The sequence below is a fragment of the Danio rerio genome, chromosome 23 (assembly GCF_052040795.2).
Source record: "Danio rerio strain M-AB ecotype USA chromosome 23, GRCz13ab, whole genome shotgun sequence".
NCBI classification, from domain to species: domain Eukaryota; kingdom Metazoa; phylum Chordata; class Actinopteri; order Cypriniformes; family Danionidae; genus Danio; species Danio rerio.
Genome location: NC_141043.1, coordinates 12,698,349 through 12,726,085, shown reverse-complemented (window position 1 = coordinate 12,726,085; position 27,737 = coordinate 12,698,349). Strand labels below are relative to the sequence as shown.

At 35.9% G+C, this 27,737-nt stretch overlaps 2 protein-coding genes across 3 annotated transcripts; one reads left to right on the top strand and one right to left on the bottom strand.

Moving 5' to 3' along the window:
- Positions 1-377: 377 nt before the first annotated feature.
- Positions 378-27,267, top strand: snx21 (sorting nexin family member 21). 2 transcript variants are annotated; one of them, XR_015522835.1, is made up of 5 exons: positions 378-513; positions 2,253-2,538; positions 4,575-4,732; positions 24,517-25,588; positions 25,772-27,267. XR_015522835.1 is itself a non-coding variant. In NM_001077368.2 (4 exons), the coding sequence occupies exons 2-4, from the start codon at positions 2,271-2,273 to the stop codon at positions 25,276-25,278; spliced, it is 1,188 nt and encodes a 395-aa protein (NP_001070836.1). In that variant the 5' UTR covers positions 424-513; positions 2,253-2,270; the 3' UTR covers positions 25,279-25,400. The 2 variants fall into 2 exon arrangements, 1 of the variants encoding a protein (NP_001070836.1); NM_001077368.2 differs by lacking the exon at positions 25,772-27,267 and having other exon boundaries at positions 424-513; positions 24,517-25,400.
- On the bottom strand, positions 5,232-12,666 carry LOC141380651 (uncharacterized). Its single transcript, XM_087306678.1, has 2 exons — positions 12,240-12,666; positions 5,232-9,773 (listed from the first exon to the last, which is right to left on the bottom strand). Exon 2 carries the CDS (start codon positions 9,247-9,249, stop codon positions 7,399-7,401), a length of 1,851 nt encoding a protein of 616 aa, XP_087162804.1. The 5' UTR covers positions 9,250-9,773; positions 12,240-12,666; the 3' UTR covers positions 5,232-7,398.
- Positions 27,268-27,737: the final 470 nt, after the last annotated feature.

Sequence of the window (27,737 nt, the reverse complement as noted above, 5' to 3'; positions counted from 1 at the left end):
ATTTATTTATTGTTTTATACACGCAGGGATTTATGGATTTATTTACTCACTTATTTATTTATTATTTATTTATTTATGTATTTATTATTTATTGTTTTTGCAGGTTACATAATCCCCTTGCTAAAGATTAATATGTAAGATGCTTTTAACGTAAAAATTGCTTTAGATTATGATACAATTATATAATCTTAGCGGTGCACATTAAACAGTTTATTACTAAAACTATTTAAAATATGCGACTGTCAGGATAAACTAAACAATCCAGAGATCAACGCACAAATTTATAGTGCACAAGTTGAATATAAAAATATATCATAAAATGTAGAGTTAGTAAAATGTGTAGCCTACTTTAGTAATACGCATATGTGTTTGTCGTTGTGAAGCGCGTGTCCGCCCACTTGTTAACAAGTACTCGTCTGTTTACATCACTCTTATTCGTCTTTAGCACAAGAAAATGAGGTATCCTGCAACATGACGAGCTGATTTTAAGTAGTTTAGAGGTCTGCAATTCTGGTAAGTCTAAATATTCGTACATTTTAATGTTTGTCTATCAGTTTTAAAGTTACGTTATAAATGTTATATTAGCCACAGTTAGCAAGAAAAGTTCTAAGTAAGCCTTACACTTTGTGCTTGACTATTTTTATCACTTCTCATACAATGTTTTGGTCGTTTTAAGAAATAAATGTAAATATTTACAGCCAGATTTCTTCTTATTACGATGTTATTTGTAATTGCTGCTGATTCAGCGCTGATTAGCACGTTAGTTAGCAAGCTAACGTAAAGAGATTCACAGACCGTCCTCTCCTTTCTGGAGTTTTCACAAGTTTCTTCATGTCTGAATAACGAAACGGTGATGAATGTAATGTGCTTGTGGGAGTTACGAGGACACGCTTGAAACTGAAAATGTCCAGTGAATGTGAAACCCTGCGTAATATGTTCATTCAGAGTTTCTGTGGGTCTTCACTCAGCATTCCACATGTCAAAGGCTCACAAGGTGTACAAAGATATTGCACTAAATCAGGGATTCCTAAACTATTTTTTATGAAAGGCCAAAAACCAAACTTGAATGAGGCAAGTGGTACCAAATATAAATATATTTGGCATGTGTAATTTTCTAATTTATTTAAAAAAACTAGAAAACGGTGCTTTATTTTAACTAATACAGTATATTTTTATTATATTACATTTTATAATGAACTTGTTACAGTAAAAACAATCTCATTTATAACAGAATGGAGTTACACTATTTTGTGTCTTGATTTGCTTGCTGATGTTTTCTAAAAATAAAATCATACAAAAAGCAATTCTTTTGAACAAAATACATTTCATCATGGTAGAAATGGAGTGGGCTGAAGCATAATTAGCTTATTGTTTTCCTATAATTATCTCTTCTTTTTATCTGAGACATACGTGAGCTTTACACAAGGCATATTTCATCCTTATGGCATCTTTGACATATTGTATGGTTAATTCACTGTTTGTACATTGACATATCCTAACATAGGTTTACTTTGTACATTAACAATGATTATTCATACAGCAGTGGATATTAACTGCAAAAAGCAGTTTAAAGCTAAACGCACGCTGTGTGTGTATATGTATGTGTGTCTGTGTGTGTATATCGCAGCAAATCTATCTATCGCAGTGTCAGATTTTTCCAATATCGTGCAAGCCCTAATGTGTATAATTTACTTAAATTTTTTTGTTGCTTAGTTTTGATGTTCTGTACTCTTAACTTTTGCAAAAGCAAATAAAAATATATAATAATAAAAGTCTTTGGAACATTTTTTTCAAAATAACTTCTTTTTGTGCTCAACAGAAAAAAAGAAACTCTTTAAGAGTTGTTGAAAGTTTGAGTAAATGATGACAGAGTTTTCAGTTTTGTGTGAACTGTTTCTTTAATAATACCCTGAGTAACCCAGTTAAAATGCTTGCAACGATAAACACTAGCGAGGACATCTGTTTTTACTTGCTCTTCCATGGAAATAACAGAAATCCAATGCTATTGTGAGGCTCTTTTCGCCAAACCCCTCGATAAATAATAAATATTTTGGTTGCACTCTCGTTTCACAGCTCAATGAAAGTCAACCAGAGGTTTGAAGTTACAGCATTTCCATTACTGCCCTCAGTCAGTAGTTTTACAGGACTTTAAAAGCCATAAGTAAATGTCATGATATGAACGATACTAATAATTATATTCAGGAATGCTCCTCAAGGTGGCGGTGGGATCATGTGTGTTTTGTGCTCTTCAGGGTTGGAGAAAAGCTGGGATGGCCTCTAAACTATTCGACAGACTTCGGCGTACTCTGTTTAAAGAGGGAGAACTTTCTTCTGAGTCGGACGGTCAGGGCACGGACGATTTTCCAGAGTCTTCTGAACTTGAGGATGATATAGACTGTGTGTCGGCCAGGCTTGGAGGAACACTGTGCTTTGAGGCTGATGGGGTCTTGGACTCAGAGGACGCTGGGGACGTGTCAGGGCCAGACAGCGACTCTGACTTTTTTGGAGAGTCCATCGATAATGCTTGTAGCAGCACAGGTACACTCAAAAATTTAATTTGCTACTTATTTGAAATAAGCTGAAATAACAATTATTGAGTTTTTTTGGAGGGGAAAATTTAATTGTTTTATGTTCAATTCACTTAAATTTGTTAAAACTAATAAGATAACCTAATTTCTTCATTTCCCAACACAAATTGATTGAGTGGAACCAAGCATTTTTTACAGTGTAGTCTATGATAAAACATCTGTTTGAAAAAAAAAAAAAAAACTAAAAATTGATAATACATGTCTTTGACAGACCTGCAACTGTATTGATTAGTCATGATTAGACCCACAAGGAATCTGCATGCACAGAAATCAGCAGATTTCGCAGATTTTTAGCCCATCATTGAGTCCATTTATTTACTCAGTTTTTAAATGATATTATTGACTAATATGAAAATGTTCTTATGATTTATTTACAATACAGTTTGTAAAGTACTATTTTCTGCCTTTTGGTAGATATATGATAGACTTGCTTTGTTAACCATATAAGTTGATCTAAAAGGATTTGCTTTGAAAACATTCAACAAAAGTTTGAAAGGTATTATTTTTTTATTTCATATTTTCGTATTAAGTTTTTAATTATTATTAGGCATGGGCCGGTGTAGGATTCTAATGGTATGATAACCTTGGATAAAAATGTCACGGTTTTACAGTATCATGGTTTTGCTCACTGCTCCAACATATATTCTTTTTAAATATCTGGGTAAAAAAACTAAAACTTTTTTTTCCCTTTGAAAAGAATATATATATATATATATATATATTTTTTTTTTTTAAGATTTATAATATTTTGTAATATTAATATTTTTCTGTAAACCTGTCGGGCTAAATAAGTCAAATGAGTCATTCTACTGTTTTCATTTGTTTCAAAAACACAGATTTCTTAAATTTGTAATATTTTTTTTTAATTTAAAACAAATTTAAAACGGCATCTTTAGATGTAATTGTTCTGCTGGATATACTGTTGTCTTAAAAACAAAACAAAACTGTAAATAAAAAAATTTTACACATACCTTAGGAACGTTATTACAGAAAAAATGTGTCAGTTTTAAAACCTTGGGCCTTATCATACACCCGTGATTTTTAAAGTTGAATGTTCAGCATTATTACCTCAGTCTTCTGTGTAATATGATGCACAACAATTCTAAAAACTGGGATTATTGCTTAATATTTTTGCCATTTTAAAATAAATTTTAGATTATCCACCACATAATATGTTCATGTAACAACTTAGTTTTGTAGTATATTTGATCTGCATGTAAAAAAGGATTGAAATCAGAGCCATTTGGTAAACACAAGCACAGAACAGAAGGTCCAAAACAGTTGAATACATGAACCATACACCACCTCGCCCTGCCCATCCCATCCAGCCTCCTTTTGGTGATTTTAAAATGTTAACACTTCAATTTAGTTTTTTTTTATTTGCAAAACTAACTAATTTAAACACTTTAAATGAACAGCCCTACCAATAACTCAGTTTTATAGGTTGTTATGACTTGGTTATGTGAGCTAATGACATCATTTTATTGTATTGTTTAAGATTTGCTGGCTGAAGTCTATTGCAGATATATACATATGAATGCATTGCCTACTTGCTTTTAAGTGTTCCAATACAGCAGACACCTTATATAGCAGCACATGGAGTTGCTTTTCTTTTTTTTCTAAAGTAGTATTATTCTAAAGAATTTTTCTAAAGACGTATCATTCATCTAAATATGAATGATACTTCAGAGCATTAATTATGTAGATGTTTCTGTTTACAAATCTGTTGCATGAATTTAGATGACTGCCATAGTGCAGAAGTTGAATAAAATCAAACTGAACTAAGCTCTATCTTTACAAATTCATTTTAGTACATTAAACAATTTGGGATAAGCTCACTTTCAGCTTTATCATACTTGATATAGTGTTTAATGTGTTCTTATTTACAAAAATCTATTTGCAGATAGATTTCACTTCTTCTTTTTGGTTAATTTTTATTTCACTTGAAACTTCTCACTTGCAGTTCATTTTGTCTTTGGTTTGTAGAGACCAGCCCCATAGGTCCTTCTCCAAAGTCCTCAAACATGCTCACCAGACAACTGCAAGAGAACTGGCGAAACTCAAGAGCTCGATGCGTTCCTGAAAAACTAATTTTTGAGGTGACTGACGCCAGTGTTGTGCATGAGACAAACTCCAAGTATGTGGTAAGTACACAAACCAATTCAAATAAAAGGTCAGCACATAATTTTATAAAAACATTGAATATTTGGGATGAAAAGAAGCGTGTTTTCAAAATCTTATTTTAAAAAGTAAACATGGCATACAGAGTTAAATCACCACAAAAATACTCTTTCCTTATGTCATTCAAATCATCTGAAACCTTTAGATGAAATACAAGAGCTCTCTCATCCACTATAGACATCAATAGTGTAAGAATCAGCTCTTTGGTTTAAATCATGTTTAAACTTTGGGGATTCGAATCAAAGATTCGAACATGATTCACATAGAATTATTTAAAGCTTACACTTAACTTAAGTATTTGTCCAGCAAATAGAACGTTTAGTGTAAAGCAATCCTGTATTATATTATTATGTGGCCAACAATAACAATATAAAAACAGTATCTAATTATTTAATAAGCAAGGTAGCAGTATCTGAAGCTGAGGCATTAACTTATAAAGCACACAACACACCAACACGGATCTTAAAACGAAACAAAAGTTTATTGCTACTCTATAACACAAAGTACTAATCTACGTAAAACAAACAAACGCACATACATACACACACGCACAAGCAGTTTCAGGAGAGTTTTGGCTGAGTGGATTTAACTTCTAGCCTTTGCTAAGTTCTTGGCATTGCAACCTGAGAGAAACCATAAAAGCAGAGAATTTTGCTATTCTTTACTACTTAAACATAATTCACACCAGATTCAGTAATGGGTAGAAACCTTGTTTGTGCTACTTGCGTTCTGATGTAATTTTTGGTTTCCTCGACTGGTCCAAAGGGAAATCCCGGCGAAGCTGATTGGTCAGCGTAGCAACTTCAGTGACGTGATGGAATTCCCTTGTCGGTGAAGAGGGGGTTCCTTAGTTGAAGCGGTTGCACAAGCAGATCGGGGGTCGAGCCGGCAGCAAGTGAAGGTCGCGGTCTGCTCCGTGATGTAACGAGGCTTCCGGCGAGGCGATGTAACGGCCACAGCACGAGAAGAGCGACGTCCGGGCAGCGACGGCGGTGACGACTGGCAAAGATGACCGGCAAAAGACGACGATGAAATTCCTTTGTTCAAAGTTTTATAGGCTTTGGTAGAGGCTGGGTCTACACAACACTTGTCCAATCAGAGAAGGTGCGGGGTGGAGTCACACCCCAATTCTGCCCTCTAGAAGGCCGGGTTGACACCTGGTGTGGGTGCTGCTTTGATAGCATAGTGGTTAAAATAAAGTCTTATAACGTCGACACTTTTCATAGTATAGTTTCTTCATATAAACCAATGCATATGAAATGTTCCTAGCTTTCAATCGATACCAAACATGAAGTATTTCACAAACATTCTGTAGATTTCATTTATCACTAAGGGCTATTACTCATTAACTATCCATAACAGTTTTGTTTAACACATGGAACATGTACACACAAAAATCTACAGAAACATAAAGCAAACATACATTACTCAAATAAACACAGTTTTACTGTATGTCCATTAAACTTTGCAAGCGTTTCTGATCGCTTCTGTGTCTGCCTGAGAATGTGTATTCCTTGCAGACGCCAAAGGACACGCAAACCAAAAGGTACTTCTCAAAAACCGGTTTGGTGGGTTTTTGATTGTAGAGCCTCTTATTGTTTTAAGGTGTAAAGTTAATTAACACGCAACTGTGATGTTGACTGGATAGTCGTCCTGTGGATTGCCTTTTGCTGGGTGCCTGTGGATTGCTTTGAAAATGAAATCAAAGCTCAGACATTTAGGCACCAACCAATCTTTTAAGGATAACATGGTCTGTGGCTTGTTCGGTTCTGGAACGATCCGTTGACTCCCCACATCCCCCATTTGGATGGTGATGTTCCTGGCATGAACATCGGCAGACACTGGAACAAGAGGCATAGGTAGAGAGAGAACAGACACACAAGACACAAACCACATTTCCATTCCATAGACTGAGTTCTGGTGCAGGTTTTAGCTTAAATTGTTCGGGTCAAGAACACAAGGTGTAGTGTAACATTGCCTGAAATAATTCAAATTTAGTTATTTAGCTAGTTTACTTCATTGCAAGTATGGAGTGGCGCTAGCTTCAACTTAAATAAGCAATAATTCTGCAGCAATTGACACTAATTTGGGAGAAGGAGTCAATCCTACTTTTAGGCCCTGTGCATGAATTTGCAGGAGTTCCCTGTCGAGGGGACTGGAACTGCAAATTAGTTAGGGAGAGAGAGAGAAAGGAAATGAAGAGGCACAGTGATGCAACAAAACAAGGTAGGTTAAAAACCAGCAAAACAGTGTTGCAAATGTGGAGTGGATCCTCGCTACTAGAAGTTGCTCTAGCAGTGCTGTAGAGGAGAAAGTATTAGTGTTGTGTTTAACTAGGTGTTTCCCTAGAATGTCAAAGGTTATGTTAGTGTGAAGAGGGTAGAACAGTTGATCTGTGTCAAGTTGTGGTCCTCCCCCATTTGTTGTTCAATGATGATGGAGCAGTCAAATGTTCATCCAGTAACGGAGGTAGCGGAGTTTGGCATGGGTCAGGAAGGGTTTCAGGACTGAACTGAGGTTTGTCGGAGGAGTGGCAGACGACCCGAACTGCACTTTTGGGAGCCTGAGGGCTTTCACCTGCAAGTGTTTGTTGGTTCAGGTGGTTGTTGCTTCTCCGCTCGGCAACTAGTCAGGCTGAATCTGCTTTTTCCTTTTCCCGTTTCCTGTCCTCCTCTATGCATTTGAGAAACTCTTTCATCATCAATTTCACCAGTTCTTGAGGGTTAAATCCCGGTGGGGCATTTTTCTCTTGCTGGGATTGAGTCTGAGCGTTGTCAGGGTGGAAGTTTTTGGAGTACCTTCGTTGACTCCTTGGACTTGATGATCCAGGGTTTTGATGTCTTCCCTTAGATGGTGACCAGCTTTTGTTTGACCCCCATTGGTTTCTTTCCCGGTGGTGTTCAGGTGAGCGTCGTTGTCCATGCGGTCCATGCCAGTGACTGTTCCTTTGTTTAGGTCTTGTGTCATCATAGGAGTTCCGTTGTCTATTGGACGAAGACGCATTCCACGCTGGGGATGGTGGTCTCACGCTGTTTGAGCGTTGGGCACCTTCTAGTGCCAGTTCTGGATGGGCGTTAAAGTCAAAAACTGTTGCAGTTTTAGTGTTTTTCTCTAACACCATCTTTTGTTTGTTGTGGGCTTTCTGTGTCAAATCTCGCAATTGCTGGATGCTCATTGTTCGTGGGCATGCGAGTACTCCGAGATGTTGGCTTACTGCAGGATGGAGGTTTCTCAGGAAGAGAATCTTAAAGTTCAGGTCTTCTTCCATATTCGGTTCGTTGCGAGTTCCGAAAAAGGCTTGCCTGAGTCGGTTGTAGTAAGCATGTGGGGACTCATTGCGAGCTTGTTTTGTCTCCAGAGCACTTAACAGTCCTTGATCTGATTCAGGGTTTGCAAACTCTCTGATGAGGGCTTCTTGGAGCAAGCGGTAATCATTCTTTACCCGAGCCGGTTGTCGGTCCAGGAAGCTGCGCACCTCAGGGCTGGATGTGGCTCGAAGCAAATACAGTCTTTCTTTTTCAGAGACATTGGGTCTTATTTCCAGGTGGAAATCAATGTCTTGCAAATAAGCGTGGACCTCCAAACCACCTGACACACTTGGAGTAAACTTGCCAATGTTTCTGGCCAGCTTGTCAAGGTCTTTAAGGTCCAGACTGTATGACGATCTGTGACTGGCTATCACAGGCTCTCGTCGCTGTGGGGTAAGGTAAGGCTCTTCAGAAGGTGTTGGCGAAGATCTTCGGCATGGTTTCTCACCTCTTTCAATAGGTGAGAGCTCAGGAACAGGGGATCCTGTCCTGCTTGGCAGGGGCGAGGCTGGTGCACATCTTGTCTTTGGAGGTTCATAGCGCAGTGCATAGGCATGCCTGAGTTCACTGGCGGACTCCTCTTTGATGTCATCCACTTCCTGCATTAGTCTGTCGATCTCATGTCTTGCTTCGCTCAGGTGAGTTTCAAGGGCTTTGATTCTGGCCTTCTTGTCTCTTAAGTCCACCTTCGCTTCCTTCAGTAGCTGTTCAGCGTAATCTAGCTTGTTAGCGACGTCAGCGTGGTCTGCTCTGGCTTGTTCTCTTTGTTCTGTGATGGCTGTTAGGGCTTCTTGTAGTTTGTTGATCTCCTCTTTGGTACCTTCATCCACCTCATTTGGTTGTTCCAGACGTTCCTGAGCCTCTAGCTCTAGCTGCTCGGTGCGGGCTTGCAGGCGTGTCAGCTTGTGTTGGAGTTGGGAGGCGTGTCTGTCACTCAATTTGAGGGTGGCTATGAGTGTGTGACTCAAAGTACCAGTGATTTTGGCCAGCTCCTTGTGGTTAAAGCTTTGACTTGGGTCTTGCTTCATGATGCTGTCTATGTTCTCATCCAATTGGTTTTGCGTCAGGGGCTGCAGTGTTTCGGCAGCTTTAGGGAGGAGACTGCCTGTTACAACGCTCAGCCATGTTTCCAGGTCCTTCCAGTGGCCAACAGGGTCTTTGGGGTGAGCCATGTTTTGCGGCGGGGGGGAGGACTTAGGATTTTACTGACACAGACCTTGAAGAGAGATAGAGAGGAGAAAGAAAAAAAACAAGGTAGAACAATGCAAACAGAAAAGGAGAAATGTTAATGTGCAATGTTAAGTGTATACTAATGTTGAGTTAAGTGTGGTTCTCTGGAACTGTGGCCCTCTGGTGGGTACGCGTGTCTAACTGGTAGTCTCTGTGGAAAGAGTCAGTAGCACAGACACAGTGAGAGAACAAAGAAAACAAAAGTGATAAGGAGACTAAGGAGTAGGGTGAAAATCTGTAGTTTCCACTTTCCTAGAGAGAGGGTTCCTTTAGCTTTTGTTAAATATAAAAATAAGATTTCTAAATACCAGGACTGAAGTTGCTATTAACTTTCCTCTGAAGTGACAGAAAGTAGGACAACAATAACAGTATTGGCTTCTGAATAGGATTGACTCCGTACACCAAATAAATTGTTTCTGGATGCGTGTTTAGAATTGGATCTAACGACGCCTATCCTCTTGTTGACCTGATGAGTGAGAAAGGAGGGGTGAGATCAGACAATTTCAACAACTAAAAGTGTTCAAGTGTCCCAAACATCTATTAAATGTTTCTAAAATTCTCTGCTTTTTCACTCTCACAAGCACAATCCTTAAACCAGCATCAATAGTCTAGTTAAAAGAAGATAGTAAGTAAAGAGAGAGAACAAAGGAGTTAGTTTTCTCTTAGCATTAGGTGTATTTAGGATGTCAAAGCGGTGGCGCTGTTGAGTTGACACTACAAGAAGTGTTGGTTTTATTGTGTTATATAGTAACTGCTTAGCCTACGTAGTAGAAAAATCTGAATTTTCCTTTTGAAGTTTGGCTAATTGGAGGGCTCCACTAGATGAAAAGTCAATTTAAATTCAAATTAAATTCAAATTTGAATTGAACTTAACTTTAAACCTGTAAAGAAGTAATAACTTTTATAAATTATCATTAAGGTTGATAAGAACACTTATGACTAAATTAAATTATTAATTATTGCTAAAATGATAACGCCATGCATAAATGAACCATTAATGAAATTAAAATTTCAAAACAATGAAGTTGGTTAGAGTAACATTTAATGCAGTTTATCATTAAATTAAACAATTACAATTTATTTAATCAGTGAGTCTTATCCGTATAAATCAACAGTTATAGGAAATGGGTGTTCCTAGATGTTGATGAATGGAAAAAGTATTTATTCTTGAACAGGTCAGAGAGCATTAATTTATAGTAATGAAAACAAAACTATAATTCATCACTAATAAAACCAACAGCTTATGTGAGTTCAAACTGATCAAATTCAACAGGCCAAGTACAGCAGGAAAAAATATAATAATAATAAAATGATGGTGATTAAACTCAGCAGTTAGATCGTGCACACTTTTATTAACTTTGCATTTGTCAACTTTTCCAAGGTGAGTAAAGAGAAACAACTTAGATGCAAGAGTTATTTCAAACATCAGCCATTCAATGCATTAAAGACCACTAAATGCTACGTGCTATCTATTAGCCTTCGCTGCTACTGGAAATGCATAGACTTCAATGCAAACGCGTTAGCGTTAGTTTAGCTTAGCTTCACGCTATGCTCTTTGTTTACAATTCAAGCTGGCGCTGGCGGACTGCACATGCGCGCTTGAATGCAATTCCGGCAAGTCTCTCTGTACTTCCGGACCAAGGTTGCTGCTATGGCAACGACCACAAAGTGGAATAATAGCAAATTTCACAGTATCACTTGAGATGGCGGCGCATCTCACACTGTTCAAGCAAAAAGCACTAGTTAGATTTTATATCTTAACAGTACTGAATGATTCTCAACTTATGAAAGTGAGACACAATTAATCAACAGGATTTCTGAGATTAATACAAATTGTGACAGAGATATGGGGGATCTCAGCACTCTGTGTTAAGTCTGTTTAGACTGCAAACACATCCGTGGATTCAAACCACAATTTCAATTGATCAATTTCAAAACTTCTCCTATAAACTACGCTAGGCAGCTCTCTCTGAGCTCCGCGTTTTAAATAATTTACTAAGTATTAGCAAATTACAGGGCAACAAGAATTTAGTTAGCTATGCTAAATCGGTTACCAGGAGAAAACACAGCTGAGTTTCCATCCGGGAATCGCGGCGTACGAAATCATACTGTGAAGGCCTTATATAACGTTATGAGATAAGCACAAAGGAATACGCTTTGTCTTTCTCTACATGCGCTTTAGAGCGGCTTACAGTTTGTCTCGGCGGACAATTTAAATAATGTTTTACTTTCTTAACAACACTAAATGTAGTCAAGCAATAAAACAAATGGTACCACAATGAAATTGTGCAGTAACAAAACTTCTGTTCTTTCTAATCTATTCTTTCCGGACAAAAATAGAAAAGATTAACAATGTGATTTCTTGGTTTTGTGCTTTAAAAGTTAGATCTGCGTGCCCGAATTATTCTCCACCACTATGTAAGAATCAGCTCTTTGGTTTAAATCATGTTTAAACTTTGGGGATTCGAATCAAAGATTCGAACATGATTCACATAGAATTATTTAAAGCTTACACTTAACTTAAGTATTTGTCCAGCAAATAGAACGTTTAGTGTAAAGCAATCCTGTATTAAATTATTACGTGGCCAACAATAACAATATAAAAACAGTATCTAATTATTTAATAAGCAAGGTAGCAGTATCTGAAGCTGAGGCATTAACTTATAAAGCACACAACACACCAACACGGATCTTAAAACGAAACAAAAGTTTATTGCTACTCTATAACACAAAGTACTAATCTACGTAAAACAAACAAACGCACATACACACGCACAAGCAGTTTCAGGAGAGTTTTGGCTGAGTGGATTTAACTTCTAGCCTTTGCTAAGTTCTTGGCATTGCAACCTGAGAGAAACCATAAAAGCAGAGAATTTTGCTATTCTTTACTACTTAAACATAATTCACACCAGATTCAGTAATGGGTAGAAACCTTGTTTGTGCTACTTGCGTTCTGATGTAATTTTTGGTTTCCTCGACTGGTCCAAAGGGAAATCCCGGCGAAGCTGATTGGTCAGCGTAGCAACTTCAGTGACGTGATGGAATTCCCTTGTCGGTGAAGAGGGGTTTCCTTAGTCGGTTGCTAGGGATACAGATGTTGGACAAAGCGGCGTTCGAAGTCCTTCCTGGGTTCCTGTAGTTATGATGAGTTTCAGAGTTTGGATGTGTTGACCCGATGGCTTGTTGTTGAAGCGGTTGCACAAGCAGATCGGGGGTCGAGCCGGCAGCAAGTGAAGGTCGCGGTCTGCTCCGTGATGTAACGAGGCTTCCGGCGAAGCGATGTAACTGCCACAGCACGAGAAGAGCGACGTCCGGGCAGCGACGGCGGTGACGACTGGCAAAGATGACCGGCAAAAGACGACGATAAAATTCCTTTGTTCAAAGTTTTATAGGCTTTGGTAGAGGCTGGGTCTACACAATACTTGTCCAATCAGAGAAGGTGCGGGGTGGAGTCACACCCCAATTCTGCCCTCTAGAAGGCCGGGTTGACACCTGGTGTGGGTGCTGCTTTGATAGCATAGTGGTTAAAATAAAGTCTTATAACGTCGACACTTTTCATAGTATAGTTTCTTCATATAAACCAATGCATATGAAATGTTCCTAGCTTTCAATCGATACCAAACATGAAGTATTTCACAAACATTCTGTAGATTTCATTTATCACTAAGGGCTATTACTCATTAACTATCCATAACAGTTTTGTTAAACACATGGAACATGTACACACAAAAATCTACAGAAACATAAAGCAAACATACATTACTCAAATAAACACAGTTTTACTGTATGTCCATTAAACTTTGCAAGCGTTTCTGATCGCTTCTGTGTCTGCCTGAGAATGTGTATTCCTTGCAGACGCCAAAGGACACGCAAACCAAAAGGTACTTCTCAAAAACCGGTTTGGTGGGTTTTTGATTGTAGAGCCTCTTATTGTTTTAAGGTGTAAAGTTAATTAACACGCAACTGTGATGTTGACTGGATAGTCGTCCTGTGGATTGCCTTTTGCTGGGTGCCTGTGGATTGCTTTGAAAATGAAATCAAAGCTCAGACATTTAGGCACCAACCAATCTTTTAAGGATAACATGGTCTGTGGCTTGTTCGGTTCTGGAACGATCCGTTGACTCCCCACAATAGTCCTGACTTGTAAAAAAAAATCCAAAAGAACATCCCTAAAACAGATCATATGCCTTAAGTGGTTTAATCAGAATATTATCAAGCTATGAGATCACTTTTGTATACACATACAACAAAAATAGTGAATTTATTCAACAGTTTCTTTTTTTTAGTGTCAGTATAAGGTGCACGTTCACAAGAGCTTGGCTTACTCTCATAAGGCAGAGTAAATAATAGAATTTGACATTTTTGGGGGGAACTAACCCTCTAAGGCCCCAATATACTACACGTTTAATTGAGGAACAAACTGCTGTAACTACATTTCGAAAGAAAACAGGCTAAAATTAGGGCTTTTTGAGGAATTACAAAGAGTTTCACTAAGTGATCTTTCCAGAAGAGCTCCTCTTTGCTGGTAAACAATTTCAGATTATGTAATAGTTTGATCTGAGGCTCCATCGTCTTTAATGTAGAAATCTTTCAGTTAGATTACTCTGACATCAAGCATTTAGAAATAAAGCAAAGAGCATTGTTATAATTGAAAATTGATGAGTTATCATGATTAAAAACACTAACATTTTTTTGACTGTCTTATTGTGTAAAGCAGCTTCATGAAATGCTGTATTCAGAAATCAGATGTGTTCTTTTTTTGACTGAAGTGCAAAATTCCAGTGCTTGTGCTAACATATCAATATGATTATAATCAGATTTTCATGCAGTGAATGCAGAATCATCAACATCATCATTTAAATAGTGCTGTCTTAGTATTACTGTAAAGAAGTGATAACATACAACAGCAAAGCTTCTGACAAATTTCCTGATGTAATTTTTGAGCTACTGATGCTGATGTTTGTGCTATGACATCAATGCAAAGTTTAGAATCTCATGTAAACCTGGGGCCTCGTATCAACGCTGCGCACACACAAAAACTTTGCGTATGGCAGGTTTGGATTTACTAACAATGAAATTAACGTGCGTGTGCATTGGTCTGCGCCAGCTTCGTGTCTGGCGTACTTGTATTTCTCTAGTTTGGGTAACTGCAGTCTGAAGCAATGGGCGTGGCAAAAGGTAGGGGCGGTTTTTTTCCGGTAGGGGCGTGGTAAAAGGTTTTTCATTGGTCAAAGGTTTTATTTCTGGTCAAATGCATTGCCCATTTAGATTAGAATATTAAAGGGTCACGAAACACCAAAACACATTTTTTGTGTCCCACACTGATAAAAACACTATTAGGACACCTATATTTCACTAAAAAGTGTAAATTGGTTGTTTTTGCATTATTTCAAGCAAATTCGTACTTCCGGTTTGAAACGAATTTTTGAAGCTGCGTCACGACCATGACATAATAGCGTTGTATTCCAGCGTGCAGACTGGGCGTCTGTGCCAGAGTGAGTCTTATTACGTCTTTCAGTGTGTTGTGTAGTGGCAATTTTCTTTAAAGAGGCGCTCTCTGTGGTCAAGAAACTCGGAATGTCTTTTTAAAGTTTTATTCTTTGCAAAGAAGGTCACAGTCATACAGCAACAACAGTTTCTGCAGAGTGAGACACTGAAGTAAAGTGTGTTCACCCTTTTATCTGGTTTTTACTGCTTACAAGGTCAAACCCTAATAATGCCCATTCTGACGACAGTTTCTACAGAATGAGACACTGAAGCAAAGTGTGTTCACTGTTCTATCTAGTTTGTACTGCTTGCAAGGTCAAATCCTAATAAAGCCCATTCTGTACGTGCGTCAGGTGCTCCGCTGTTTCTGCTGTAAGTTTCCACCACATGTTTATCTAAAAATTAATTTCCATTACAGTTGCATTAATGCATGAGTAAGGCTTGGTTCAAACCAATCAGCGCGCTCTATTGTGCAACTTCATTAATATTCATTACTGTCAGAGTGTAGACGGCAAAGACGCCACGTTGTGTTGGCAAAACAAGCGTGAAGTGTTGCTTTTATAGTTTGCTGCAGTCAAGTTTCGTTTTCATTTTCTCTCTGTGAGAGCGCAGACTCGTGCGTGGATTAACAGTGTACGCGACGCGCGACAACAATAACTTGCGTGTCTAAGGAGGATTATTGTTTACCTGAGAGCTGTTCTCATCTGCAAATGCTGAGATCCGGATTCGCTTGTAGTCTCCTCTAAATAAAGACGCGGCTCTAGTTGCTGGTGATTGTCCTGTCTCTACAGATTTGGTAAGTGAGCGACCAGTGCTCTTTGTTTATTCAGTTCGTATTTTATTCGTATCAAACAAACTATTGCACGGAGTGTAAACAAGTTAGCACTAACAGTTACAACCAAACTATAACCTCGTGTTGGATTTTGTGACCGGAATAACATACGCGGCTTTCTGACGCTACCTGCCGTGTGTATCTAAGTTTCCGGGAAATGCTAATGAGTTTTTTTCTCTCTCATTCGCCGTGCGGTATCAAACATTCTATGAAAAATACACGCTTAGAGCAGCGCCTCGAATCAAATATCACGTTTGTCGGGAAAGACATGAATGAATTCCCTGAATGAAAGAGCCAAACTGCAGTTAAAGTCCACCATTTAATAATTTGGCAAATAATTCGACTACAGATGTCCATGTAAACACAGTCACATTGTCCGCTGTGGGTGTGTGTTTTGACTCTGAAATTCAGCGCGCCCAAATAGACACTCCCATACCAAGCTTCTTTTCTTCCTCCGACACTCCCCCCTAAACAGAGCTGGACACGCCCACTTTTCAGACTTTTTCCAAAGTAGAGGTGTGAAAACACACTGCTGAATCGAGGGGGTTTCATGGCCCTTTAAAGAAGCTGCTCATTTAACTTAAGAATGGATCATTCTACTTTATGCTACTGGTGTTTAAAATAAAGAATGAATTAAACGTATTCACAAGTTTCATTAAAGTAATGGGTAAATCAGCATTCTAATGCATACAAATGCTTTAATGTCTTTAAACAAATTATACGTTTGTGTTCTTTTGACTGGCTATTTATAAATGCACTACTTAGAAAAGGGTTTTATCCAGTACTATTTTAAACTGTGATTTAATTGTTTCCCAGTGTCACTAAAATTATTACCTAAAATAATTTAAATTAAGAAGATTTTGTCAAATAAAATGTTTGCCTGGTAAATATATATTGTTCAAATATCATATATTTATATTATAAGGATAACTCATTAGTAACCTTATGTTAAGTGATATTAATCAATAAAAAAAACAAAAACAAAAAAACAAAAACAAATGAAACAACCTCTTAAAAAACATGCCATCCACTGATTAAAAATCCATACATCCGTCAATTCACCATTGTTCCCATCCATTAAGTACAAATTCATCCATTCATCATGTAGTACCAGTGGATTACTCAAACAAGTACTTGGGTCATGCATGTACTTACATTTGTGATGAACTATGCAAAGTTTGTTACTTTGCAGATGAGTGTGTATCATGTTTAGAGGTCTCAAAATATTAGGACAAAACGGACACTTAAACAAATTACCACAGTTTTTATCGAAAAATAAAACTATCTTAATTCACTTTTTTGTATACAGCTGTCAGCAGCACATCTTACCGTCGCGTTTGGCGATTGCTGATTAGCCGACTCATTTAACTGGAATAAAACCAATTAAATACCTTTTGCCACGCCCCTACTGGAAAAAAAAAACTTGACCAATGAAAAACCTTTGACCACGCCCCTACCTTTTGCCATGCCCATTGTTCCAGACTGCAGTTACCCATACCTCGTATTTCTTGTATGTGTTTGTTTTATTTCCATTGGTGACTATGCCGAAGCATTCTAATAGGGCTTTTAATTTGCCAGTAACCTGGGTTAAGTGATTCTGGTGAACTGTATGCCAATGCAAAAATCGGCGCGTTTAAGGTCAGTTTTCTTTAAAAATCAGCGATCTGCACTGCCTGAGTGAAATCTGATATAAAGTGGGTCTCAGATTGTACAAAAAGCACTGCATTTAATTACATTTCCCGCCATGTCTTTATAATATGAGCATTTATTTTACCCCAGTATGTTCTATGGAGCTTCTGCACTAGCCTGCTGATTCTGATAGGCGAGTGTGAGTAAAAGGCCTTTTGTCTCATTTTACGCTTGAACAGCTAGATGAATGGCAAAGTTTTTTTTACCTGAATGTATTTTTTTAAATATAATTCTGTTTATTCAGGGCTCGAAATTGCGACCATTTTGGTCGCATATGCGCCCGAAAATTAATCGATGCGACCTCATAATATATTTGGGCGCATAAGTGCGACCTGTTTTGATTTTTTTTAAAAACGTGCTGAATCGCTCTTCCCTGCCGCTATATTGGTTCATATTAGCTGTCAATCACTCAAGGCTTTCCACTGTTAGTTGACAGGGAGGGAGCTTTTATGTCCACGGGAAATGCAAACGGCTAAAAAATGAAAACTTAAAGCACACAGGTTTGCAAAGTGCAAACCCCACCTAAAGTTGAGGCGCAGATGAGAGCGATCATGACACGTGGTAAATATTGATCCGCCAGCTGAGATCAATCGAGTACGTGCTTTTCGGAGAAGGTGGCCGAGTCTCAATGCGTTGCATTCACTGCGTGTTCAGCGCAAATGTCCGCTAAAAGTCAAATCTAATGTATCATCGCCAAAGAAGCTCGCCTTTACTAAGTTTACACTGAAACTGCGTCTCATAACAAACAGCGGTATTGCGCTGGTGCTCAACCTGCTCATAAATTGGGTCGGCTGACTCGCCTGCTTTTCCACAAACACAGAAAAATGAAAATCAGCTCAGACGGAACATTTAAATTGACACAAACTGAAACCAAAACTTTTAAAGAGTGATAGAAGTGAGACTTTACTTACTTTCTTTTGCCTATTCTTTCATGAGATGTATATATTTTTTTATTTAGTTACTGATGACTGTTTTGCAGCTTTCAGCCTTGAATTTAATATTTTATTATAATCTTTTGTTTGTTTTGCAGCAGAAATATTATTTATTAAACTGACATGCATATATATGCTGTTTAGCAGTACAAAATAAATATTTCTTACTGCAATGCTTCATTTTTGTTTGATGCAAACTATACATTTATTTTTCATAAAGTTAAATACATTCATGCACATTCAAGGCAGCATGATGATGAGAAATGTAATTCATTGTTACTATTATTGTCATTTTCATCATCATTAGTATTCTAGAATTATAAGACATAGACATTTTGGAATTATTGCACACAAATATCAATGTCATCTCAGCATTAGTTATAGTTGTTTCTGGTTTTTGTTAGTCCTAATTGATGTTGTTTTAAAATACAATAAGTCCCTTAAAATACAATTTGCAGCGGTGCTCAATCATTTTTGGTGGGTGCTCCTAAATTTTTTCTGGTGCTTCTAAATTTTTAAAGTTGGGAGCACCGGTGCTACCAAGTAAAAAAGTTAATTTCGAGCCCTGTTATTGGATTTTTACTACAATACAGACATAACAAAAAATCTTCAAAAGATACACACACAACAACAACAACAACATCAAAAATAATAACAACACAGAACAATGAGAAAGGAAAAAAAAAGCTCAGATGACATATTAAACAGCAATACCCCACATTAAACAGATCTGGAAAAAAGGATAATAACATTTCTTGTTTTTCAGATACAATAGTTACAATATTCCTTTCAGCATGATAGGGCAAAGACCAGGTTCCAAATAGTCCAAATATGAGTCCAAACTTTGAAAAAATATTTTATTTTTTTTTTTGGTGTAAAACATTGGTAAGATGTTCCAGAGGAATCAACTCAAAAATGATCTTGTGCCAACCTTTAAGTAATGGAGATTTATCACTAACCCAATTAAGTAAAATAATTTTTTTTCTGGCAGTAAAGGTCAATATATTAAATAATTTCTTATTAGCTGATGAAAAATTGCATCCATTAGGTATACCCAAAATCAGGGAAACTGGGTCAAAATCCAATGGCATGTTAAAGATCTTTTCCATTTCCTCTAGCACCAAGGACAAGAATCTTTGTAGTTTGTTACATGACCACATACAATGCGTTAAAGTACCTACTTCAGTTTTACATTTTAAATACATAGGTGAATTAGAAGGGTTAAATAGATGTCTGCGGTTAGACATGATACATTTTAATATTTGGAAAGTCCAACCCTCCCAAAGAACTTGGCAGATAAAGTACAGACATTTTTAACCTAGGTTTGCGCTTACTCCATATAAAGGAAGTCAGCCAGCTATTTTGACCCTTTAATGCTCTGTTAGAAAACAATATAGGAACCATTCGAATAGGATATAGTAATTTGGGTAACACAATAATTTTTACTAGTGCTATTGGACCTACCCAAGACACTGGCAAGCAATTGCAACTTTCTAAATCTTGCTGTATTTTATCAAACAAAGGAACAAAATTACATTTGTACATCTGCTTTAAAGATGTCGCTATAGAAATTCCTAAATAAACAAAGCCTAGAGGTGACCACTTAAAAGGAAATCAGGGCACAGTGTTAGGTTTGGAAATAAGATTACCTAATGGCATAGCTTCAGATTTAGTTACATTTATCTTATAACCAGAGAAGGTACCAAACCGATTAATTAACTCAATTAGAATGGGAACTGACTTCTCAGGCTTCGATAAAAAAGCAATAAAAAGCATCTTCTGCATATAATGCAATCTTATGATGTTTATGTCCTATCTGCAAACCTAAAATGTATGTTTCTGATCTGATTGCCTCAGCTAGAGGCTCTATAGCCAACGCAAATAAAACTGGAGACAGGGGGCAACCCTGCCTGGTGCCCCTATGCTTAGGAAAATAATCAGATCTGAGGCCATCCGTCAATACAGCAGACTATAGGTTTGTATACAGAACAGTTAAAGGTGTAAATAAAATTTAAAAGACGCCTAATGTTGTCAGATGAATTCCTATTCTGTAGAAATGCTGTTTGATCAATTCTAATTATTGAAGGCAGAATTTTTTCAAGGCGACTTGCTAAATTTTTAGATAGCAACTTCCGATCTATATTCAGTAAAGTAATTAGTCTGTAAGAAAAACATATTTCTGGATTTTTTCCTTTCTTTAATATAAGCGAAATGGTCACACTTTACAATAAGGTTTATTAGTTAATGTTAATTAATGCATTTACTAACATGAACAAACAAGGAAAATTCATTGACTACTGTATTTGTTCATGTAAGTTAACGTTAGTTAATGTAAATACAGTAGTTCATTGTTTATTTATGTTAACTCATGGTGCATTAACTAATGTTAACAAGCATGGACTTGTCTTGGATGTTAATAATGCATTAGTAAATGTTTAATTATGATCAATAAATGCTGTACATGTGTTGTTCATGTTAGTAAATGCATTAACTAATGAAACTTATTGTAAATTGTTACCAGCGAAATACAGGCTTCTCCAAGTGACTTTGGTAACTCTTTAACTGTAAGTGAATAATTAAACATATTAAGCAGTGGGTCAACTAGCAACTCTTGAAATTCCTTAAACTCTCCACAAAATCCATCTGGGCATGGTGATTTCCCATTCTTCAGAGCATTAATGGGATTGATAACCTCTAATCTAGAAATTGGACTATAAGGAGATTCTTTTTGTGCACCTTAATTTTTTGGAAGATTAATACCAGAAAAGAAGTTTAACATTTGTTTAAGATGGTCACTTGTTTTCTTGAATATAAATTAATATAAAAATCCTTAAATAATTTATTTATATTTGTATTATCATGGAAACTATTATCTTCTGAATGAACAATAGCAGTAATATATTGGGATGCTGCATGTTGTTTAGTAATATACTGTATGCTAGAAATCTCCCAGGCTTGTCCCCATGCTCATAAAATCTTTGTTTTGAATATCTTATTTTCTTCTCTGCCTCCATGGTAAGAAGATCCAAAGCTGATCTAATTGCTGGTAACTCTTTTAGTAAATCTTCTGAAGGAGATCTATTATACATAATTTCCTTAACCTATAACTGAGCCTCCAAATCCCTTTGATTTGCCATTCTTTGACGCTTTTTAGTAGAAGTATATGAAATTAATCAAACCTCTAGTGTAAGCTTTACAGGTTTCCCATAATAAGGATTGGTTATCTTTAGATAAAAAATGAATAGAAAGAAAATATTTAAATTCAAATTAAAAATAAACAAAAAAATGCTGTATCTCTGCGGGTTGCAATACTAAGTCTCCACTGTATAGAATAATCAATTGTATTACTAAATTGAAGCTCCATAGTGACACTAGCATGATCTGACAATAAAATACTGAAGATAATACTAAGTGAAGATCTGTTTTTGACATGAAAAAGTAATCTAATCTTGACTGACAATTATAAGAGTTAGAAAAAAATGTATATTCTTTATTATCAGGGTGAAGAGTTCTCCAAACATCTAGCCAAGCCAAGATCTTTACAAATGTTATGAAGAGATTTTGCCTGAGTAGTTACGAACGCAGATTATGTGGGCATCTATATACAATGGGGTTCAATACACAATTAAAATCTCCCCCTACAATTGTTGGGTCTGCTGATCTGGAAATCAAGTCCAAAAATACTTTAACAAAGTCAGATGGGTGAGCTTTGTGGATAATGCATATTTAGTATAAGAATCGTTTTATTTTGAAATAAGCCTTCAATAATAACATAGCGACCATCTCTGTCTTTAATACAATTTGTAACTTTCAGTGGTAAATTACGTTTAATGAGAAAAGCAACCCCTCTGCTTCTAGATGTAAAAGATGAAAAATATGTCTGCCCGAGCCCACCCTGTTGTAATTTTAAATGTTCTGTGTCACTCAAATGAGTCTCTTGTAAATGGGCAATTTCAATTTTTCTTTTTTTTTTAAAAGCTAGTATCTTTCTTTGTTTGATAGGATTATGTATACCATGAATATTCCAAGTACCCTAAGCTTTCTAGATATTATATAATGCAGAAACAATCAATGCAGATAAAATACAGACAAACATATCTATTCCAACAAACAAACCCTTCAGAAAAGAGCTTTAAACAAACAAACAAACAAACAAAAAACATATACAAATATACAAGCGAACAATCCTGCTAAACATGCAGGAAGAACTATTCTCTTCTTTTGAAGGCAACTGCACCATCCATATCCTTAAAATAGGGTAAACACAAACCTCACCATGCTCTCAGCAAAATTATAAAACCTCACTCAGTGAGTTATTGTGTTCATGTCCCACAGCTATCTGACCACTTTTCACGCTAGCCCTTGCTGTCAACGAACGAAGTTACGTCATCAGGTGAGGTGAATCGCTTCACAGTCCCGTTGATGTTCAACCTTAGGGCCTACTCACACTATGCTATTCTTACCGTGCCCAGGCCCGTTTCCCGGATAGTTTGAGAAGTGTGAGTGCGCTTAATCAGGCTCAATCAGTTGGAAGAGGTGTGCCTGAGCGCAGTTCACTTGAGCCCGAAACTGAAAGCGAGACGTGACTTTTAAGGGACTGTTTCATATGGATTTATTAATCATTCTTACTGTTTAGTGAACACAAACTGTGGTAGTTTAGGGCTGGACGATATGGCAAAAAATTATATCACAATATATTTCTTAATTTCGGTCGATACAATATAATTCCGATTTTGATATGGACAATATTAAAAACACAGGAAAAAAGTGCCAAAACGCACAATAGATGTCTGTACCTACAAATCTCTGCAAACTGAATATGCAAAGTATAACGTTTTGTTTTTTTAAATAAAAACAATACAAAAATTTTTTACTTTTTATTTGTATTAGCCTTTACAAACACAAAAATGTGAAATAAACTTTCAAATAACTAAAACTCAGCTTATTTATTTAGATAAATAATATATAGACATAGTTTATGGAAGTAAGCTTGACCAACGTGAGCAGAAACTTTTATCAGCGTTTTATTTATTTATTTATTCTTGAAAATGCTGAAAATTTAACAATCAAAATAATACAAAAATCTTACAATTATGACATCCACATTGTAAAAAAACATAGAAAAAGATTAATAGTTATAATAATAAAAAAATCAAAAAGAGTATAGGCTACATTAACATTTGCAAAGGAAAAGAGTCATAGTTCTGGTCACTTATCATCTTGAACATCATTTCATGTGTTAAATCTGACTATTTAAATTTGTGTGTAATTACCTAATTAAATTAAAATGTTTAACATAAAATATGTCATATTTTATAGTCTATTTATATTTTAAATTATTTTATATAACACATTTTCATTATTTAACAGATTGAATACCTGTTAATCTCGCTTTCAATTTCATCAGCTTTGCAATAACCAGATTGCTTATAAATATGTTTTTATATTGTTTTAATATAATTTTTTTTTACTAGTTTAGAACATATAAAAGCATTTGTAAATGGGTACAACCCTTAGTCTATGGCACTGTTGTCTAGTTTTACGATTGGGCAGCTGAAATGATGGTGACGCTGCCTTTAGAGCGGAGTGGTCCTGCTATACCGCCCTAACAAAGTTTTACATTTTCTCAGTTTCACGTTAGTTCGGATGAACAAAGAGAATATGTGTGGGATTCCGCATACGCAGTGTTTCAAACATCTGAATTTTTTACTGCGTACGCACATTTACAGCTTTGTCCGTATGCAATGTTTTAGTATTAATTTAATGCAATTCTTTGTACTTGAGCCCCCTGGTGTTTTTCCTGTGTAGCCAGTTTGCATTTGATAAAATAAAAAAAAAAAAGGTTTTCGAAATTATCATATTTTTGATAGTTCTCTGCTTATTTTGTGCTTGTAAACACACTCTGTGAAGAGATTTCTTTAATTTGTGTAACTAATCAGATTTGGGGTTTGCTAGAAAATCTCAGCATAGTTTTGTTCCATTCCAGTTTCACAAATAAAAATGCAATAAAATTTAAATTCATTAAATCATTACATCCACGTTGTAAAAACGTCTTATAATTCTCATTTGACAAAAAAATTGAATATCTAGATCTTTCACAGTTACACCAGTAGGTGGCGCCAAGCAGTTTTTAAAAAAAAATATTTTTTGTATTTGAATCTGAAAATATTGCACAAATTAAGTTTAGTAATCTAATTTACTGAGTCCGATTTACATTTAATATTATATTATATTTTAATATATGTAATATTTTTTGTGATCTTCTCCAGCTCTACACAATTCACGTCATCCACGCTGGAACATTTGACAAAACTCCCGCAGTCATCACACGCCGCTACACTGACTTCGAACGTCTCCACAGCCGCTTGCGCCGCCATTACGGGGGCAACATAGACGGTGTTTACTTTCCACGAAAAAAACTGCGCAAAAACTTTGCCGCCGAGACCATCGCTAAACGCAGCCGGGCCTTTGAGCAATACCTGACCCACCTTCACTCCCTGCCAGATTTGCGAACCACACCGACGTTCCTGGAGTTCTTCTACCTGGGTGACCTCCGTGCGGGACAGATGCTAATGCGAGTGGGGCGATACCAAGATGCGTTACACTCTCTTCTCAATTCCTTGAGGCTCCAGGAGAAATTGGGATGTCATCAGCTTCTCCAGCTCAACCAGCTTCAGAGGGTTCACTGGTTCTTCACGCTGTCCGCTTTGGTGACTTGCTTCCAGGATCTGGAGCAACTCAATGAGGCTCAGGAACATTGCGATCGAGCGTTGCAAGATTTAGCGCCTACCCAGGAGGCTTTGCAACATCATCAATTGCACCCATTGCTTGTCCCTCTCCTTCAGTCTAATGTCCGGCTGTCCTGGAAGATCTCCAAGGATAAGAGGCGCTGGGAGGCTCTTCTGCAGGAGATCCAGGAGCAGGGGATTGACATCGGGAATCAGCCCAATCTAAAGGAGTGTCTTATTAAGGAGAGCATTGAGGATAGCGAAGGGCCGGTCAGGGCTAAAAAAACTGAAGATGTCCTGTAAGCATTTACCAGTGTTTTTTAAATATATACATATTAGAATTAGTAGTTATGCTGGAAGATTTTGAAAGCAATATTTTGTATGTATCTATGGTTGTTTACTAAAGAAACCCCCGGAATTGATACTAACTCTTTTAATGCACTATTTGTATCACTTTATATGCATACATTTCACAGGCACTTTTCAATAGTATTTGTTAGAGACTTTTTTTTATTACTTGGGGAACACTAATTAAGATTTGATTGTGTAACATTAGTTAATGAATTGGGTTTTTTAAATGAACCATAAGCAATACTTAATGTTGCTTTAAAATGCCCTTTCAACTTTCAATCTCAATTAATTGAAAAATTTCTATATAGAACAATTCCTGGAGGGCCGCAGCTCTGCAGAGTTTAGATCAAGCCACACCCAACTCACACCTGCTTAATAGTCTATAGTAGTCTTGAACGCCATGATTAGTTGATCAGCTGTGTTTGACTGGAGCAAAACTGTGCAGAGCTGCGGCCCTCCAGGAATCGAGTTTGAGACCTACAATCTAAAGGTAATCTAATAAAAAACTTGTTCCAAAAATTAGTAGCCTAAATTTGTATATGTTTGGGACAAATATTAAATATAAAAATGACAATAAGAAAATGAAAAATCTATATAATAAATCAAATAAATAAAGTTTAGTTTCAATTTTTTTATCCGTTCAATATATCTATTTAATTCAAACGCACCTAATTACATTATCTATATAAACTGAGAAATGGAAAAAGATATTTAAGTTATATAATTTTAGGAATATAAAAATATCTCTCTGCATGACTGTTTTCTGCATGACTCTGCAACACTTTTTATGGCGCCAGATCTATCTCAAAAATAATACACTTACAAAATACAATTCATAGATCACAACAAAATTCACGTTTACAAAATCTAATTGGTAATTCAAAACTTGATTAAAAAATACGCAAATCCAATTCATAAAATTTAAAACACGATTAGAAAATACACAAATCCAATTCGTAAATTCCAAACACAATTCAAAATACACAAATGCAATTTGTAAATTCAAAACACGATTCAAAAAATGCAAATACAATTCATAAATTCAAAACACAATTCATAAACGCACAAATCCAATTCGTAAATTCAAAACAGTATTCAAAAAATATGCAAATACAATTTGTAAATTCAAAACATGATTCATAAACGCACAAATTCAATTCGTTAATTCAAAACATGATTTAAAAATACACAAATCCAATTCATAAATTCAAAACTAGATTCAGAAATATGCAAATCCAATTTGTAAATTCAAGACGGTATTCATAAACACACAAGTCCAATTCGTAAATTCAAAACATAATTTATAATCACAAATCCAATGTGTAAATTCAAAACATGAATCAAAAATATACAAATCCAATTTCTAAATTTAAAACATGATTCATAAAGAAGCAAACCCAATTAATTTGGTGAAAATCTAAATGATTTTTTTTGGTGATTTCACAAATTATATTTACAAATTGGATTTTGTAAATGTGAATTGTGCTGTGCATATATGAATTTTATTATGTAATTGTATTAGTTTTGAAACTGATCTGGCTCCATATTTTTTGACTATTAATAATAAAATATCATTTAAGTTTTTTTATTTCACAAATTAATTTTGTTTAAGGAGGTTAAATCATCTTGTATCACTTTGACATATTCACTTTATGACCTCAATATACACACACACACACATACAGTTGAAGTCAGAATTATTAGCCCCCTTTTGATTTTTTTTTTTTTCTATTTCTCAAATGATGTTTAACAAAGCAAGGAAATTTTCACATTCCACATTTCACATTTTTTCATTTGTTTTATTTTGGCTAGAATAAAAGCAGTTTTTAATTTTTTAAAAACCATTTTTGGGACAAAATTATTAGCCCCTTTAAGCGAAATTTTTTTTTTTCTGTATAGAAGTGTCTTGAAAAATATAAAGTAAAATATTATTTACTGTAATTATGGCAAAGATTACATAAATCAATTTTTTAGAAATAAGTTTTTAAAACTATTATGCTTAGAAATGTGCTGAAACAATCTTCCCTCCATTAAACAGAAATTGGGGGACAAAATAAACAGGGGTGCTAATAATTCAGGGGGGCTAATAATTCTGACTTTAACTGTATATATATATATATATATATATATATATATATATATATATATATATATATATATATATATATATATATATATATATATATATATATGTATATATATATATATATATGTGTGTATGTGTGTGTGTGTGTGTGTGTGTGAATATATTTATATTATAATAAATTTAGTTTTTTTTAAATTAAGATAATAGATTATTCACATTTAACTTTAAACATCAAAAATATTTTTAATTCAGAAAAAGATATTCAGGTCAGTGCATTTAATTAATAGCCTAATAACAGCTAGCTGTTATCTAGTGTTCGTTAAAT